This window comes from Alligator mississippiensis, chromosome 11 (genome assembly GCF_030867095.1).
Source record: "Alligator mississippiensis isolate rAllMis1 chromosome 11, rAllMis1, whole genome shotgun sequence".
NCBI lineage: Eukaryota > Metazoa > Chordata > Crocodylia > Alligatoridae > Alligator > Alligator mississippiensis.
The window spans coordinates 45,927,278-45,946,382 of NC_081834.1; the positions used below are offsets into that span (position 1 = coordinate 45,927,278).

The window sequence follows — 19,105 nt, forward strand, 5'->3', positions numbered from 1 at the left end:
ATGCGCTTTGGGGAAAGGGCCTTGTACAAGAGGGTTCAATATATGCCAGCTCTTGGGAAGCGCCCCTCTCTGTAAGCCCCATGTGGCCAGGCTGAGTAGGAGGAGGGAGTGCAATATCCCCGGCTGGTTTTCTGCAAGCTGCCCCTTCAAAGGAAGATCTGTCCTCTCTGCTGCAGAAGCAACTTCCATTTTGTGTTCAAAGGCACTGTGTTCCCAGTGAGACATCCCCACACCATGCCGTCATACTCGACCTGCTTAGAATAGGACTCTGTCATGCTTTAGCAGTGGCTGGGCAATATGCATGGCTTGGCCAGGCCGCTACACCCTGCATTTGTGACTCCTGTGGTCAAATGCTAGGTTCCCCCAGCTGAGAACTCTGGTTTACCACCCAGATTAGACACTTGTTTGCTCTTGGTTTGTTTCCTTCCCATCCTATAAGATGAAGCTCTTTCAGCCCAGTGTGGCTGTTCTGTGTGAATGTCATGTATTCCCTTCACTCAGCTAATAAAATGAAGACCCCAGCAGGACCTACAGGGTCCAAACTTTTGCAGGAGAGGGTTAAACAGAGCAAAAGACCCAACCGTGCTGCTGTTCCCTTACGCTGAGGCCACAAGGCCCATTCCTCCAGAAACCCAGCCTGGCTACACAGCTGCCATGTAGCACAGCCGGCTGGGGACAGTCACCACTGTCATGAGCGCAGAGTGCTTGGCTTGGCTGCAGTCTGTCTACTTGACTCAGATTCAGTGACAGGTGTTAGATACAACTCTCCTATCAAGAGCCCCTTCTGCTGCACTCATCGCTCCATGCCTTGAAGGACACAGCCTCGGGGGAGCTGCCTGTCCTGCCGGTACCTTTTTGGGCTGCGCAGGGCACTGGCACTGTTCGTATAGTTGACGATGTCCCTGGTCAGGTCTGCCAGGCGGGACACAGCTGCCTCTGCTGCACTCAGAGCCACAGTCACCTGTCAGCAGAAGGGACAGTCAGCTCCAGTAAGGACCCTGCTGCAAGTGCCCAAAGGGGCCCGTACCTGAGTTTGACAAGATGGCTAATGTCAGTGCTGCTGACAGGCAGTGCAAGGGGGAAAGCCAATAGACCGGCCCTAGAAGCCAGCTTCTGCCTCAGTTTAGCCCCCTCCAGCAGTAGCTCAGGGACCTGCCCCCACACCCCTGGGGCAACCCCAGCTGAGAGCAAGGGACCAAGCAGGAATGATTCCTGGCTACAGGGGGAGCACGGGTGGAGAGCGCCAATTAGATGCAGCAGAAACATGGCTGCAGAGGTGGACTTGCTCCTCCAGCAGCTGGGGGGTTGCTGGCTCATTTGGCATGGTCTGCATGGTGCAGGGGACCGACGGGAGTTTCTCTCCCAAGTGGCTGGGCATGGGGCAGCAGCACCTCTTGTGGAGGGGTGGCTGAGACAGCTGTGGACTTTACCTTGTGGGCTGTGCTGTCCATGTGCACGGTGAAGTCGTCTGTCAGGACGTGGCTCTCCTGCCCCAGCCCCAGCTCCGCTGAGCAGCTGAAGAACTGAGAGAGCGCGAGTCATGCCCGCTGGGTCACTCACCCCTCGAGTCCTACCCTCTGGAAAAGCCCTGTTGGCCTAGGTCCCAGGCATCACAGGGACCACATCCCCCTGTGCCCTTTGCTGCCCCCCCTTCCAGCCCCTCTCCACGTGTTGGCCTAGCTGCTGTCCATCCCTGGGTGCCTCATGCTCCCACCTGCTCCACCCCAAGTCCTTTGCCTGACCTCCTGCAGCTGGTGGAGGAGAGTGTGGCGCTGCCTACAGGACTCCTGGTAGCCCACGATGAAGACAGTGACTTGCTGCTGGTATCTCCTCTTCTTCACTGGGTCACTCAGGACAGTCTCTAGCTGCTCCTGAGGATGCAGGACAGAGGCCCACTGTGAACCACACAGACTCTGGCTTCCCTCAGCAGCAAGGCGGACCCAGCCCTCAGTGATCCCCACGCAGGCCCCTACAGCCACCCGGGCCTGGCTGGCTGCTCCCCTGTCCTGCCCTGCCCTGGCCAGGGTCTCAGCCTTTGGGGCTGCTTGATTCTTGGTTCACACTGGGAGACTCCCTGGATGGGACAAGCGCCTGCAATCCATCTCTTCTCTTCACAAGCCGCTGCTGGGTGAGATGGCATGTGAAGCGGGTCTGCCTCGTCACCTCAGAGCCAGCAAGGTGTTAAATAAAACCTCAGATATGTACCTCAGGCTCCCAACATCCTGGGGTCCTGCCTGGGATTCAGGAGTGTCCAGAAGGCTGCTGGGGACAGCGACAGCCTTCATAAAGCACCCTGCTGGTTGATGGGGGTCCACCCTGCTCCCACGCATGGTCTTCTCCTAGTTAAAATACTTTCCCTTGCCCAGTGAGAGCCCTGAAACAACTCTCCTCTCAACCCGCCTACTGGCAGTGCTCAAGGCAAATGTCTCCTGAGCACCTAACAGCTGAGAACGGACGAGGCAAGGAACTCTGGGCCACGCACCCTCTGCCCAGACCAGTCAGGCCCAGCCACCCTAGTGCCCACTCACACCCAACCTCCATCCCCAGGACTGCACTGCCCTCAGCTGGCTGCTTTGGTAGCAGGGTGGACAGGGGCCTGGCATGCTTCAACGGAGGGGGCTGGAGTTCTTCCCTTTACCAGGTTCCCTGCCAGGGCTGTCCATAATGATCCTCACCCAGCACCAGCCCCTCTGCCAGTCTCGAAATGGGTGCTGCCAGGCATGAATTCATTCCAACTTAGTGCCAGCGCTGCCTGCCAGCAGGCCGAACCTGGCAGCTGTGTCACCCTCCTGTCCCCGAGGAGGGCATGACAGATTGGGGGAGGGTGACTAGTTGTGCCTGACTCACCACGTCTTCCACCACCTCAGTGGCTGCTTGTGGGGCAAAAGGGACTTGCTTGCTGCGTTCATAGGCCTGGATCATCTGGTACAAGCAGAAGAGTTAATGAGCACAGGGCTCAGGGCACCACCGGCCCCAAAGCACGTCCCATGCCCCCACCCCAGGACCAAGGTATTGCCCGAGAAACCAGGCTACAGCGGGTCACATAGGAAATGCAGCCACTGTTCAGGCCGGGCTCTATCCTGCTGCCAAATGGCCACAAAAGCAAGAGTTGGAAGCAGGGAGGCAACAGAGAATGAAGGGCTTCTGCTGGTCCCACATGATCTACCAGCCAAGCACTCAGGAAGTGCAGGAGGATGCCTCCTTAACATCAGACAGTTTGTGAGGAAGCAGGAGTTGGAGCTGGAATCAGGGGCAAGGGGCCAAAACTGAGAGGCTGAGCAGCACAGGGAGCCACTGGGAGCCCCATGTGAAGGCAGTCTCACAGCAGGGCATGGATGCCTGTGGTGGGAGGGCAATTGACTCACGTGCTCAACCCGTGTCCTGATCTGCTCCAGCTCTTCCTGGGTTTCCCGGGCCCTGCGGGCTGCTTGGCTGACCTTGGTGGCTTGGAGAATGGCCTGCGCAGGCCCATCCCAGCTGTGGGTGCTGCTGTCCCTGGTCTCCATGAAAAGCAGGCTGGGCAGGGCAACACCAAGGCCAGGATGTGGAACACCCACCCTACACACAAACACAGTCCAAAGTGCTTTTCTAGGCTATAGGGCTCCCCCCCCCTCCCACCTCACCTCCAACCTGCTGCCTTTGCTGTGGACCCCAGGGTGCTGAAGGGGCCTCTGGCAGCAGCCAGCTTTGGGTCCCACCCTGAACCAGCCAGTAGAGGGGCAGGGGTCCCCAGCCAGGCCCACACAGTCCCATCCCTATCAGTCAGCAGTCCCTTGCTCCATGCTAGCACAGCACTTGGGAGGCATCAGCACCAGTCACTCAGTGTCACAGCCTGTGCCACATAGAGCTCTGCCTCCTGACACCCTGGCTAGATCAGGTGTCTCCTGGAGCACCCTGCTGCTCCCTAAGTCAGCGATTTTCAACTGGAGTAACTCTGGGATCCTCTCAAGGGTGCAGCACAATGTTGGCACTGTGGGGTGTGCAAACATGATTCCCAAGACAAAAATCAAAGTTTTCAAATAAGAATCCACTACGTTAAGAAAGTTCTGCCCTGGTGTGGTCCGAGTTCTTCACAACAGAGAATTGCTATTATTTTTCTGTAGTCAAAAAAAAAAAGTGAAAACTAAAGAGCTAGTATTCTTCGAGGGGTGCCTTGAGTGTATCAAGGGTGACTTGGGTCTAATAAAGGTTGAGAACCACTGGTCTAGGTGTTACCCAATGCTGTAACCCAGGGGTGGGCAAAATGCGGCCTAGGGGCTGGATGCGGCCCACCAGGTCATTCTATCTGACCCGTGGAGCCCCTAAAAAATTTAGAAAATTAAATATTTATCTCCCCCGGGCTGCCTGTCATGCGGCCCTCAATGGCTTGCCAAAACTCAGTAAGTGGCCCTCTGCCCAAAATAAATGCCCACCCCTGCTATAACCTCAGCTCCAGCCTCAAGGAAAACCAGCTCTGCTGTCACCTACTGGCCAGGTGCTGCAATAGCATCTCCAAGCAGGCAGCCAGCTAGTCCTGTACTTGCTCCTTGCTAGGTGGTAAAATCAGGGGTAAATGACTGCAGCAACTGTGTCTTATGGATCAAGGTGAGGGGTCCATGGTGAAAACCCTCCATCTTTAACAGAAGTTTCCCAGTCCAGGTAATGCAAGCTGGGCTGTGGGATTGCTGCCCCAGAGCAAGGCTTTAGAGTCGACAAAGCGTCAGGGGATTTCACCCAGCAGTTCAAGCCCCCATCTGTTAGGGACATCTGGAGCTACCAGGCTGACCAAGCGGTAGACAGATCAGTCCCAGCCAAATTGCCCAGCCCATATTGGAACAAGACAGATAATGAGGGCAGCTAGTTTCAACAGCCACAGCAGACAGAAGTAAAACCCAGACAATGTACCAGAGGACAGAAATAATAAATCTCCCTGCTCAGAGCTCACTCACCTGCCTGGATGCCCAAAACTGGCTGCTGTTTATGGAGAGAGTCTCACCTTAGGGCAGTTTTCCAGACCGATGTCCACAATGGTTACTATAAACAGGTGTTTAGTAACTGAGGCCCTGTGTAACACCCAGAGGAAGAGAGAACACACCCTACGGGTTCTTCAGGAAGAGGAAGTGGGAAGCCTGTCTATGGTATATATGAGACTTCATCATCTTGTTAACATGGTTATCCTTGTAGCAATGCTGAGGGGGCTGCAGCATTAGCACTTCACTGTGCAGGTCAGGATGGAGCAGGAAGCACAAGTCTGGTGCACAGCAAAAAATGAAGCTAGGTTTCCTTCCCCTAGGGTAGGACTAACCATTGGACCTCCCTCTCTTTTCAATGCAGGCAAGTGAAGCTAACACAGAGCTCAGTGGAGTGCTATGGGACTCGTATGCCTTCTAGCACTGTCACCCCTAGTTAGCAAACCCCAAGTTCACCAATCTCCCAGCAAAATTTGTGTCACTAGAGACTAGCAGCTCACCTTGCAACAGTTTGTGAATCATCTACCACTGTTAAAGCCAGAGGGTTTCCACCACGAATCCAAACACTTCTTTCACTGGAATTGACTGGACATGAACCAAAACTGAGGTCAGAACTCAGCCAAAGACAGGCAGGTCTCAGCTTCCGCTGGGAACACAGGTCAGAGGTTCCTAAACTGATCCGGGAGCAAATGGCCCAATCAGTTCAGAATTGCTGAACTCTTAAGTTATCATCTCCAGTAACAGTGTTAGAAACATCTCCCCTTGGGTACCCATATCCCATTGATGCTACTGGTGTATCCTCAATTTCCTATGAACAATAGAAATCATAGGAAGGAAGGGACCTCACGAAGTTATCCAGTCCAACCCCCTGCTCAAGACAAGATCATCCCTGACTGAACCGTCCCAGCCAAGTGGGTTTCTAATGTGGGAGCTCACTCTCCATAATTCTGTCTCTGTGTAGAAACAAAGAGCTTTACAAATAATGGACCAGTTTTAACCCCTCTGAAGACAGCACTAGCACACATGCAAGCGCGTAGAAGTAGAGATGGTTCAAATTGTCTCTCATATTTTTGTCTGGTCCTCTACATCCTTCTCAGACCTACAAGTACCTCAGCACCTTCCCTGAAACCTCTCAGCCTACACACAGTACTGCTAGCAGAGGCCTATGAAAACAGGGCAGATCTTGGACAGTGATTGTCAAGGGGAAGAGAGGGCTATGGGGCAAGAAGCCATGCACAGTCTGAGAACCTACCGGTGTGTTTCACTGCAAATGGCAGCATAAGATGAGCCTAAAGTTGGGGTGTTTGGAAACCTTTCAGCCATGTGCTCACTCTTCTCAGTGCATGGTAGCAGCACCACAGTAATGAGCCTGCAAGGAAGATCTAATGGGAGGGCATCAAGGACAGGTAAGAAACCTTATTGATTCACACTAACCGGAGGGACCTGCTTGTACAATTTGCAAATGAGGATGGCAGCCAACAAAGCATGACAGTCTCCATCACAGAGTGCACTGAATGCAGCTAGCGCTATTCTCAACCCTTCCTGCCTCCAGACTCCTTGCTGGCCACCAACCCTTCCACCTAAGCCTTTCAGGACACATCTCCACCTTGAGAACCAAAGATGACAAAAATTACTCCTTTGCCTACAACATCAATGTACAGTGACACCACTGCCCAGCTGCTCCCTATGCCCATCAATAACTAAGAAACTTGTTTCTCCCCCATTGCTGCTGGCCTCAGAGGGAGAAAGGTAGACAAATACCTCCTTCCATAAGCCTGCAAGCAGCAGCCTAGGCATAGCACAATCTCCCATCAAACAGCAGCAGGATGGAGCTGTGTAAAGCAGCACTTATGACTGAGGTGGTGAGGAGACTGAAGAGCTCTTGAAGAGGCCACGACTGTAATAGAGGACAGTACTAAGGCCCAAGGAGGAGGCGCGGTGCAGTGTTAGGGTCCACCTGGCTGACTGGATGGATACTATTGCATAGAAGGGGATATAGCAAGCTCTGCACACTGCTCCAGGGCTGCTTCACAAGCACCAGCAAGTTCCCACCTGTGGCATGGATGGCACAATTGGCACAGGCAGCCTCTGCATTTGGCATGTGGCAGACTGAGGAGGGGGCAGGAAACAGAAAGCAGAGAAGACTGAGCAGGGGAGACACATCAGCGGTTTTGGGGGAAGGTACAGGGCTCAGTTAGGCAACACCTGCCAAAAGGTTGGCTCCCACTGCTCTACAGCAAGCGACTTTCCCTGCCCTCCCCACCACCTCCACATGTAACCTTCAAAAAGGAGCAAACTTAACCAGAAGTCACTACTAATTCCAGCCTAACCAAATCCTCACAGGGCCTGGTATCAGGGTAACTACAGCATCTTGCATTCACCTTTTGTCTGTGCCAGTATAAGCTTCCTGCGGACAAGCCCTCAAACCACCGCTCAGTAAACTCATGTTCATGATTGCATCAACAGCCGATTTACGCAGCTTTCAGGACTAGCTACTGTGCTTCAGAAAGGGTCTGGCAACCTTTCTCCCAGGGACAGGACACAGCTACCAGGAAGGATAGCAGATTAAACCTCTGTGCGGGGGAATATGCTGCTTTCCACAGGCTCAAAGAGTGAGCTCCACCCTACCACCCTCTGGTGGCTGGATATTATATTCATGAGACTGCAGCTGCAGGTGCCTGTGCCTGCGCCTGGCAGGGGTGTTGGCTACAGCTGTGTTGGTCTAAGGACATAAGCAGACAGTTTTTCAGGTAGATGCAGTATCTTTTATTAGACCAGCTAAATAGTTCAAAAATTTTTTCTTTACAAGCTTTGGGGCACAAAGGCAGGCATATCTGGGGGATAACAGTTCATCTCCCCTCATACATCAAAGCAGGAGCTGAAACCCCTCAATCACCTCTGTCCCAGTTCACTAGCTCATTAGACTCAAGGCACCACTCATTAAGCCCAAGGAACATTGGCTGTAGCCATGTTGGTCTACAGGCACAGGCAGACAAAACTCTTGGGGTAGTGGTGATATCTTTTATTAAACTAACTAGATAGTTGCAAAAACAATTTTTTTTATTTGCAAGCTTTTGGGGCCAAAAGCCCTTTGTCAGGCAAAGAATTCAAAGACTGTAAAATGTCTCCCAGGTCGAAACGAAACTTCATATTGCCCAATAACTTCTCCTTAAGCCCAAGGTACCCCGTTGGAAACTACAAGGTGTTGGCTTTCACTCATCCGCCTATAAGAAAATGAGGGCAATTCTGTCGCAAAGAACTTGGAAACAGGAATCTCTGGGCTCATCTTTGAATCATGTGCCTGTGTTTGCACACATGACAGCACTAACATTGTGCAGCACCCTCCAAAGGGCCTTATGGCACCCTGGCTACAAATCACTGCACTAGCTCCTTCCCTACGCATCACTGTTTATGAGGAGATATGGGCCTTAATATAAGCACGTACCTGGGACATGAATCCCCATAATTGCTACTTCAAATATTCACAGAAGGAGCAATACCCAAAGTGCCTTATCGTATGTCATAGGTTAAAGCAGCAGGCAATGAAGGCACTTTCAGTGTCCTGCCACTCAGAAGATCCTAGGGAAAGGACTATGCCTTACAACACAAAAACCACCAGTCCATACTAATGTGACCCAAGGGAAAAAAAAGTCCATCCTGCCCCCAGATTTGGTCTTTGGTATGACCCTGAGCAGAACAACTAAATCATCTAGCCAGGAACCTATGGGCTTTCTAAGAACTGGGGCTGGTTCTGTTCAATATCTTCATTAACAATCTGGAAGATAGGATGGATTGCACCCTAAGCAAGTTTGCAGGTGATAGTTTTGGGCCCCCCACTACAGAAAGGAGGTGAACAAGTTGGAGAGTCCAGTGGAGGGCAATGAAAATGATTAGGGGCTGCGGGACATGACTTCTGGAGGAGAGGCTGAGGGAACTGGGTTTACTTAGTCTGCAGAATTTAATAGCAGCCTTCAACTACCTGAAGAGGGGCTCCAAAGAGGATGGAGCTGGACGGTTCTCAGTGGAGGCAGATGACACAACAAGGAGCAATGGTCTCAAGTTGCCACAAGGGATGTTTACATTGGATATTAGGAAAAACACTCACTAGGAGGGTGGTGAAGCACAGGAACAGGTTACCTGAAGAAGTGGTGGAATCTCCATCCTTGGAGAACTTCCGGCCTGGCTCAGCAAAGCCCTGGCTGCAATGATCTAGTTGGGGCAGGTCCTGCTTTGAGTAGGAGGTTGGACTAGATGTGACCTCCTGTGGTCCCTTCCAAACCTCATTTTCTATGATTGTATTACTGACAGAAGGCATCACAGAAGGGTACAGATGACCAAGAGGAGATTGGACAAACACCTAGCTGAGGTCATCTGAACCCAGTACTCTTTCTGCCCAGCGCAGGGGGTTGGATACGATGATCTAATAGGTCCCTTCTGACCCTAAAATCTATGAATCTATGAAATCTATTAAATGTTTCATGCCATTAAGAGCACAGGATCCCTGAGCTCTTAAAATACTTCTTTAAAGAATCAAGACAATCTAGAAATAAGTGGAACAAGGGGACACACTTGGTTTCCCATGTTTATTGGAAAAGTGACAGCATGACGATGGATTTAGAGAGCTCCTCTTGGTGTTTTGAAGTTCATTCCCACTGTGGGCTGTGTAACCTGCAGGTTGGACAGACTGCCGAAGTCCTGGAAGGTACACACAGAACAGAGCCATTACACACTCAGTAGGTCAGATCTCCCACCTCTGTGAGGGAGGCATTTCAGATTACAACCCAACAGCCTCCCCCCACACTACTCCAGCTGCTCAGCCACCAACAGATCTCTGAATCCCACTGAGATCATGAGATTCTTTGCAACCTTTTGTAAGGGGCAGACAGGAAGAAGTACTAGTGACAGGGTGAGAGGGGACTCTAAGCTACAAAATACAACTATTAGGGAGGAGGGGCTCAGTGGTGCCCTGACAAGGCCTTCAATAACAAACTACCCACGACTATTGAAATCTTACTTACCAGCAGCTTCAGCATTTCCTTGGTGTCTGGATCAACTTCAATGATCTCCTGATCAAGGGCAGAGACCTAAAAAGGGAGAAGTGGATGCAGCTTGTTAAATGTCACACAAGCCAGAAACAGCTCCGTGATCCCCAGAATCCCAGACCTGAACATTTTAGCTAACGTTACATCAAGTAGAACACAGAGACCTGAAGCAAGGTATGGGACCACCCTTCAGAGGAAACCCACAGCTCTGAGCTGACTGAGAAGGCTAGCTACTCACCCGTTTGTTCTTCCTAGCTGCTATGCAACATTAGGTATTTTCCCAGTTACTTTTTTCATGGAAACAATCTACTATTATTATGGTGGGGAAGGTGTTCTATTGCCAGCAGGAAGGTCCATGTGCTCATGAATTGAGAGATTGAGGGAACACATCAGAGATGGAGGGAACACATCAGAAGGTCCATGCTATGAAAGTGTCTGAGAAGCCACAAGCTAATGTTTCTCCTTCACCAGGTTGTTCAGACTGGTACCTTTGCACAGACAATCCTGCCACCTGGACCTCACAACATCCTATTGCTACAGAAGCCTCAGGTGCTGTCACAGGCACTGTGGGGAAGAGTCGTGAAGCACACCAACTTCCCTGCTATACAAAAACATGCATCTTGTGGTACACAGTCTCCTACATACGATCTCTCAGGTACTGAGGGTCTCTCTTTGCCTTTAGCCATCTTTCCCACCTTCCTGCCCTACAATAGCATGTGGGACTTTCTGAACCTAGGTTTCATCTGAGGCTATTAACCTGTCATTCCTCTCCCACCAAAAAAACCCCACAACTGCAAACAATCATATTCAAACAGGTGGCTGTGGCTGAAGAGCCAAATACCAGCCTGTATGGAAAGAAGGAAACTGCGTGCATGACATGAGGATGTACCTGCCTCACACTGGCCATGATAATACATTGCTCTATTTGCCTACTCTTGCTGCATCTGCTGATGTATCTGGCCTTTCCCCACCTGCCCTCATCCTCACACCCCACTGCCTCCCAGGAGCCAGGGCAGTAATACCAATCACACCACCCACTTAAGGATTAATGAACAGAGAGCCCAGTCCTAAGCAAGCAGAAAAGAAAGATCCGAAGTGTGGAAGAAAAGCTCTAACCTTTGGCTGAGCGTTCAGGTTTTCAACAACGTGGCTTTCAATTCCTGCCCTTCAGGGCTATAAGAGCTCAGCTGTGGTTGATGTATCCACTTCATTCAAACTAATTTACATTTTACTTCAAGGTTTTCCATTTCTCCCCTCCCCATTTTTGCCAGTCAGTCCTCAAGAGACTACAAGAGGGAAATATTCATTATTTCATTTCCCAACGATTACTGGAATTCCAGATTTGTCATATTTAAGATCAACCAACTCAAGGCTTTAGTACCACGCTTACAGTGACAGCAACACAAAGTCAAACACAAAGCAGCAACCAGACAGCGTAGCTACATTTCCAGCCAACACTGTTCTACTGAACTCGCACACATCAAGAATGTGATAGCCACCACTATCAGGCTACATGTCAAGAATCAAATAACCATAAGCAGGTTATGTGCCTCCTTTTGAGCCTGAAGCTGAAAACCTTATACTCTTTAGGTGCTTTAAAAAAAAAAAAAAATCACAGCCTGAAGTGACTTCACATGTGCCTGGCATGCATGACAAAACTTGTAAACATTTGGGATATGCTTACAAGCATCTGCTTACAAGTTTTGCCATGCTTTGCTGTAGCCCAGTTTAATCTCACCTTGGTGACAGAAAGAGTATACATTAAACTTCTTAGAGCATGGAAATAACCTGGTTCTCTAACAGTGTTCCTAGAGCTGAGAAAGACACCAAAGAGGTCCAAGACCTTCACTGCAAGTAAATCTGCCCCAATGTCGAAACTGGCAGGGTTCAGCCAGCATTTTACCACAGGTTCCCACAGATACTGTCTGAGGATTCTGGATGAAAGTCAGGACCCTTGCTCCTTGGCATGTGAAAAATTAATATTCTAAAAGTGCAAAGCGAGACATAGGTTTAGTCTGACTGCAGGTTCTACAAGAGACTCCACTGAAGGGCAATTTTATCATTTCTTACAGCAATTCCCCAACTTGTAACCAATATCCTGTGACAGCTACAACAGTACTGAGGAATTACTTTCATTTCAGAGACACAAAGCAGAAGACTGGTATTTTAGGACTTTTGCTCTGTCCACTGATACCAGAAAATCTGGCCCTTGAAATACAGGTGTAAGGTTAGTGAATCAGAGTTTGGACACAGTTCACAATTGATACAAATAGATCTTGCAAAGGAGATGATCATGTTGCACCTGACTATGGGGGAGGGGTCTTTACACTGTTCTCTGAAGCATCTGGAGCTGGGGACTGCAAGTAGACACAACATTGAATGGGATGGGCCTAGGGTCCTAGTACCCCAAATTCAGGTGTCTGGCTTTTTGTGGGAAGACCAGGACATCACACAGGTATTCCAGATGCCAGAAGCATGGGAGAGATCAATGAATGGGTCTCTGTAAATGTACACCATCGGAATGGGGACAAAAGCAAGCTCTGGTATTTGTGAATGCCAGGAGTGAAGCAACCCAAGGCTGACACAAAGCCCCGCTCAGTAATTCCCCATCAGGGCCTAAAACTCGACAGTGACTCTACTCCCAAGTAAACCACAAAACCTATAAGCCAGGTATAAAGCAGTAGGGAGGAATGGAGGACACAATCCAGCCCATGTCTCTAGCCACTGACTGCACTCATTGCTATCTCACCAGCCCTGCAACCTACTCACGAAGCAGCACATACACATAGGATGTGCCACAGAAGCAAGCCATGCAGCCAAACTTGAGCATCAATGACTCAACTAAACTGCATACAGCAAACTACGGTGTTTATTAGGGCTGTGCAAAGCTTTGGATCATGATTCGGATAATTCAGAGACTGAATCTATGAATCTGAATCAATATCGCTGGAAGCTGTAGGAGAAAATAATCAATACAGACAATCAACTGCCCCAAGACCGACACAGTCAGTTGCACAAGCACCAATGACATGAGTTTTGCCCGTCAGCAGCTAGAGGTGCAGGGCTCCAGAACCCCTGCACCGATCTCCTTGACAGCTCGCAGGCATTGTGGCCACAGCAGGGGCCATCATCCCTGCAGCTTTCACCCTGTTGCGCCTTAACAGTGTCACCCATGTCACGAGTTTTGCTTGTCTGCAGCTTGAGGTGCAGTTCCCCCCAACCCATCCACTGATCTTCTTGAAACTTGGTAGGCTTTGTGGCCTGACCAGGAGCCACCACCCCTGTAGTTTTCACCCCCCTGTGGTGTAACATACACATGACATGAGTTTTGCTTTCAGGAATTTGGGGTGCAGGTCCCCCCAAACCCCTGCACTGATCTTCTTGAAACTTGGTAGGCTTCATGCTCTCAGCAGAGGCTACCACCCCTGCAAGTTTCATCCAAATCAGATAAAAAACAACAAAGTTATAGATATTTAATCGATTCCCCATTATACCCTATGGCCGGATCTCCAAGGCAGCTCCAAAGTGGAGACCCGGTCTGGAGCTCCAGATTGGATAGCTGGCATCCAAAGTGGCTGGATCCGAAGCCAGAGGGAATAGCTGCCTACTCGCACAGGCCTAGTGTTTATACACTGTGGTGCTGCCAATGTAATTTTCCTGCAAACCAGTTACAGCAAGTATCCCCCAAGGCCAGAGAAAGAATGTCTGAAAGCTACAGGGTTTGGGAGGGATGGGATCAAACCCTCCAAACACGGGAAAGACTTTCAGGAGTCTCTCTTCCTGCACTATCAATGACCAGGTCACACACAAGACCACAATCACTTTCGAATGCAGGTTCAGGATTAAAGAGACCTTTAAAAGCCTGAGTAAGACAACAAGGTGCTAGTTAGGTCTAAACAGCTCTAGGTGAACAAAACTGAAATGGTGAGGAACAAAACAGCAACACACTCTCCTGCTGCCCAATTTAGGGACAAATCAGGAAAGCCCATGCCATTCCACCTCTCCATGAACAAGCAGAGCAGAGCAGCACGTGCATTTTTCCAGTGCCATTCAAAGTATTGAGCACTGCTGTGCACACACCGCTTTATAAATGCTCCATCCTTCAATGCCCAGGCTGAACACCTCGTTTTACAGAACAGGAAACAGCAATAGAGATTACTTGCACCACAGAGCATGAAGGAACTGAGATTAGGAAGCCAAAATGCCTGGTTCCTTCATGCAACAGGGCATTTCTGAGGTTAAGCCAGGAGTACTTCAGATGTATGCTTCACCCTCAATCCATGCGACAGGTCCCAGCTCCAGCAGATGGACTGTTTTAAAAAAGAGGCGAGGCAGCTAACAGGGCATCCAGAAACAGTTATGTTTTCAGGAACAAATGTCTTGTGGTCACTAAACATCAAGTGGAGGCTCTGTTGTCAGCTCTGCCAGAGCCAGATGTAAGCAGGACAGGAGAGCAGCTCTTCCAAGACAGAAAGGCCCAAAATGTGTCCAAATGCAGCTGAAAAAAAAAATCTTACCTCAGGGACGTAGTTATCCCTCCTCTCTCTCTCTTCTTCTTGTAGTTTGATGGAGATGCCTCTGACCGGCCCTCTCTGAATACGCTTCATCAGATGGGTGACGTACCTGCAAGGAGATCATCAGAAAACGGTTCTTCTGCACCCTGCATTCTTGTACTAACAGACTTAGCTGAGTTTACATTCCTGTTCTGCATAAGATTAGCAAAAGGGTGTCAGGGACCTCATATCTGCCCCAAACTTAAACAACCAAAACTGCTTGTAGCCACCCCTGCCACTTCACAGCTGAAAACTATGTCCATTTCACAGAAAGATGCACTGTGAACCAACTTGGACATGACTGTTCTGCTTTACAGAAAGAGCAGAATGACAGTGTACAGAGGCTAGAAGAAATGTCTGAAAGCCACAGGGTTTGGTAGGGATGACAGTGAGCCCTCCAAACACGGGAAAAGCTTTCAAATGTTCCTCTTCCTGCACTATCAATGACCAGGCCACGGACAAGGCCAAAAATCACTTTCGAATGCAGGTTCAGAGAAAGTCTAAACAATGTTCCTGGCCCAGTGATTCTAGTCAACCTCCCCAAGATTTAAGCATCAGTTAGAACCCAGGATATTTCCCTCAGGCTTTACTTTATCATAGCTGCAAATGGACACACCAAGTTAGCAGACATCAGTCACACAGCAAACAGCTTTGAGATCCCACCTGGTTCCAAAATACTGTTCTCCTATGGGCAAGGAGGCACTGACTTAATTCTGACTTTGCCCAAATGAAGAGCTGTAAATCAATTTCTCAAGCATCTCCTCCTCTGAATATGCACATAGAGCAGCAATTCAGATGACTGACACCAGTGCCAGCTCTAAGGTGTGATCCATACACTCTCACCTCCAATTTGCCCAGAGGTAAATGAGCTCAGGAAAGTTATTATAGCAAATTCTGGACGAGAAGTTCGTAAAATAGGTTACAACTTAACCCTTCATAAATTCTGTGCACATGCCTCAGCAGTTCCATAAATCCACATTAGTCAGTGCTTGGCCACAAAGGTAATTGGCTAACAGGAGTACTGCTTAGTAGAAGTTGGGGGGGGGGCGGGGACCCACAATGGATAGGAAGAAAGGGAAAAAATATTTCCATGCAACTCGCAAAAAAAAACAGTTGTCTAATTTTTTAAGAGCCAACACACCAATGCAAGAGCCACACACGCAGGTAAAACAAAGAGGTATTTCTACAGCAAAAGTTTTTTGATTTCTCTGGAGCAGAATCCTGCCTTACCCAGCTATCTTATTGCGCAGTTTCTTGCTGGGGATGATGGCAATCTCCTCACACACCCGCTTGTTTGTGTGGAAGTCATTCCCAAGCCGGGTATAATATTTTTCAATGATGACCCGGGCAGCCTTTTTCACAGTCTTTGTTCGCACGCGTCCCTGAAAAGTTTGGAGAATGGAAGAGAGTTACAACAGCAAGAAAGATTGTCATTTTACCGTTTCCACCTTCATTTTCAACCCAGACAGCCCATGTGGAGCTCATGAGGGCCACTTGCCTCGGGCAGGCTGCACAGCCCAAGACCTTTCCTCCACAAAGCAAACCCAATTACTGTGTCAGTCTGACAAATCCTGGCCCTGACTTCACAGACTCCTGCCTAACTCTGCAAATTAAGGTCCACTAAATCTGAACTGGGAAAGCAGCTATTTCATGACAAGCTGAAAACAGTATTTTACTCAGTGTGCCGGACAACCATCTACCTAGGCGAGCACTAACTAACGAGCGAAGCAGCATTATTTCCCGTCTGGCAAGTGCCACCCAAAAACGGCAGCGACACACTTAAAAATCTGCTTTCTTCAGGACTGCGGGAAAGCCTGGGGAAGATGCCCGTTACCCACAAGCTTTAAAACCACCTCAGTTTTGAAGCCAACTCAGAACGACATAAGGCCGATCGCGGGGGCTGCTGCTTGCCTGCGGAAAGCACAAGGCAGGCAGGAGCACCCGGCAGCCTTCCCTCAGGATGCAGCACCGGGACCGCCGGGGAAACGCGAGCCGTCCGCTCCTTTGGGCCCATCTGTCTGGAGCCGCGCATAGCTGGTGCGACCCCTCTCAAGCCAGGCCGGTTTCGGTGCCAGAGAGATCGGATCGCCAATGAGGAGCAGCGCAGAGCTCGCCCCAGCCCGTCAGTGCGGGGTCTCTGCTCCCACCCTCGACCCTCCAGCCCGGCCGGGCTCCGGCTGTGGCCAGCCGGGCTCCAGGCTCGGCCCCGGCCCGGGACCCGCGCGCACAAGCACAAGCGCCGTGGGGAGGAGGCGGCCGGCCGGCCGGCACCCCCACCCCCGCCTGCTCCGGCGCACAGAAACGAGGGGCCGCGGTGCTCCGGGCGCGGTCAGGGCCCTGCCCCGGGGAAGGAGACGGCGCCAGCGCTGCGCCCAGCGGGGACCCGCAGGCACCTGCCCCCCGGCCCCGGCCCCTTACCCCCCAGCCCCGCTCCCGAGCCGCGCACCCCCCGGCCCGGCCCCGGGGGCGGATGGCGGCGGATGGCGGCGCGGGCCGGCACCCACCATGGCGGCGTCCCCAGGCGAAAGGGGTAAAGGCTTCCGGGAAAGGCGCTATGGAGCGGGCGCGGCCAGAAGGGCCCCGCGTCGCCGCCCGCGCGCAGCGCCCCGGCCGTGGGGAGGACGCACTGCAGGGGGCGCGGCCGAGACTCCCGGGGGCGGGGCCGAGAGGTCCTGCCCCGCCCGAGCTGCTGGCTGGGGTGCTCGCAGCCTCAGCGCCAAAGGCCTGAGTCACGTGAACCGGAGACTCCTCGGTAGGAGGAGGAGCTAGAGCAGGGTCCCCGGGGAGCAGCCCCCCCCCGCCACACCTGGCGCGCAGCATCTCTCTGCCGGGCGCTGCTCCCCGCAGTGCACCGCGCCCCCAGTCTGGGAAGCAAGAGACCCCAGCCCCTCTCCAGCCGCCGGGCCCAGCACACAGCCCCCCATCCCCCTGCAGGGAAGGCCCCAGCTCCCCACCCCCTGATCCCCACCAGCCCAGGCTCCTTCCCGTCCCACCCAAGGCTGGACTCCTGCAACATGGAGGACTAACTGGGCTGCCCTGGATTGGGAGAGCAAACCCCTCTGTGGCGCAGGCCGGCTCCTCAGCAGGGGAGCTAGAGGGCAGCTCCCCAGCACCCCGAGCGCCTCACCCCAACACAGCCTGTTTTGGCCTTGCTGTGCCTCAGACAGGGTCCGTCTCCCTCCTTCCTCTGACCGTCTGTACCCAGAGGCTACAGGGTAGCCTTTGGTGAGCCCTTCAGGAAGAAGTGTTAAGCAAGGCAGGGATAGAGACTGCCAGAGATGGTTTCCCCCCATCTCCTATGAAAGTTTAATTTCAGTATAACCCACAACCAGTGTCCAGAGCCTTCCCCCAGAGTCCTTGCCCCACCGGTGACCCCCACTCTTGGCACAATACCCTTTGGCCTCTACAAAGCTGTGCCTTGGGCATCACTTCAGGCAACTTTTAGCATGTTCAGGTGTGAAAGTGGTGAAGAAGCCACAGGTGAGAAGCCTGCACAGCGAGAGAGAAGGGCTAGTGGGTTCCCTGGCACCTGCGTGCTCTCCCCACCCAGCAGCACCCTGCAAACGTACTGTGTCCTCACTGCAGCTCGCCCATAAGGAATCTTCCTAGGGCCTGAGTCTGCACCTTTCCAGCTGTTAAAGCTCCCCAAAGCAGCCACATCTGCAGACAGAAAAGAAAGAGGAGTCTAAATCATTCGCACGTCAGATTTCCCAGGGATAGCAGGACCCAGAACACAGCCAAGCTGTAGAGCAAGCTTAGGGACATGTCTCACATCTCCAGACCATGAAGCAATGAGCTGGAAGAACATGGGTAGGCAGGGTGAGCAGCACCCTCCTGCTGGTTTCCCCATTCCCAGTACCCCTACCTCAAGGCCACATAGCAACTTTCTTAGGCAATGCAAAGAACCCAGTAATCTGCAGGGGAGAACTCCCACCCTGCATGGGATTTTGTACTGATGGAAAGGAAACCTGCTTGCTGCTCTGCCCTGCCCCTCCCACCCATGGAAGAGCTAGATCAGCACCGGTTGGTAGCTCAGCGAGGGGCACTTACCAGCCACAGGAACGTGGAGACCCTAGCTTCCTTCCCAGGGCACAGTCAGCCCGCTGCTCCTGGAGATGCACCACAACACAGGCCTGAGCCTTCAAAAGCTACAGTCACCCTGAAGGTTGGAGGAGGGGGGTTGGAGGGGCTCTTCTAGAGCTGCAGGCAGAGGAAAGGGTTGGTTCACACAGACAGCTCAAAAGCAACAGCTGCAGGACCTCACTTCACCTTCCTCCCACCCCCAAGCTCAGGGCAGCTCCACCAGGGCAAAGTTGCAAGGGGAAATGCTTCTCCCAGCCAGTGAGCCACTCTCCCTTTCAGGTGCTCCCCTCCCAATTAGGCCTTCTCCCATCAGGGTAACTGGATGTGGGTGCATGCTGACTTGCTCTGCAGTGAGGCAACCTTTTATGTTCAGAGTGGGGCGGGGGGCTGGCGGTTAGCCCCTTCCCTGCCAGGGAATAAGCTCTATATCTCTCCCCTCGGAGCTCCAAGGGAGGACGCTGTTGACCTGTTTGAACCA

At 51.7% G+C, this 19,105-nt stretch overlaps 1 protein-coding gene and 2 non-coding genes across 4 annotated transcripts; all 3 read right to left on the minus strand.

Moving 5' to 3' along the window:
* Positions 1-9,518: 9,518 nt before the first annotated feature.
* On the minus strand, positions 9,519-17,152 carry RPS17 (ribosomal protein S17). 2 transcript variants are annotated; one of them, XM_006259745.4, is made up of 5 exons: positions 17,049-17,152; positions 15,775-15,926; positions 14,509-14,614; positions 9,968-10,033; positions 9,519-9,644 (listed from the first exon to the last, which is right to left on the minus strand). In XM_006259745.4, the coding sequence occupies exons 1-5, from the start codon at positions 17,049-17,051 to the stop codon at positions 9,564-9,566; spliced, it is 408 nt and encodes a 135-aa protein (XP_006259807.1). In that variant the 5' UTR covers positions 17,052-17,152; the 3' UTR covers positions 9,519-9,563. The 2 variants fall into 2 exon arrangements, with proteins under 2 accessions (XP_006259807.1, XP_059570925.1); XM_059714942.1 differs by lacking the exon at positions 17,049-17,152 and adding an exon at positions 17,015-17,018 and having other exon boundaries at positions 15,775-15,927.
* On the minus strand, positions 13,694-13,827 carry LOC132244267 (small nucleolar RNA SNORA71). The gene has a single exon (XR_009455851.1). It is a non-coding gene; the product is annotated as a small nucleolar RNA SNORA71 (small nucleolar RNA).
* On the minus strand, positions 14,899-15,033 carry LOC132244268 (small nucleolar RNA SNORA71). Its single transcript, XR_009455852.1, has one exon. It is a non-coding gene; the product is annotated as a small nucleolar RNA SNORA71 (small nucleolar RNA).
* Positions 17,153-19,105: the final 1,953 nt, after the last annotated feature.

Excerpts from the sequence above, each read along its gene's own strand:
- RPS17 (XM_006259745.4), bottom strand. Across the intron at positions 14,615-15,774 it reads CTGCGCAATAAGATAGCTGG|GTACGTCACCCATCTGATGA; the intron begins GTAAGGCAGGAT and ends ATCTCCTTGCAG. Across the intron at positions 10,034-14,508 it reads GGGATAACTACGTCCCTGAG|GTCTCTGCCCTTGATCAGGA; the intron begins GTAAGATTTTTT and ends CTCCCTTTTTAG.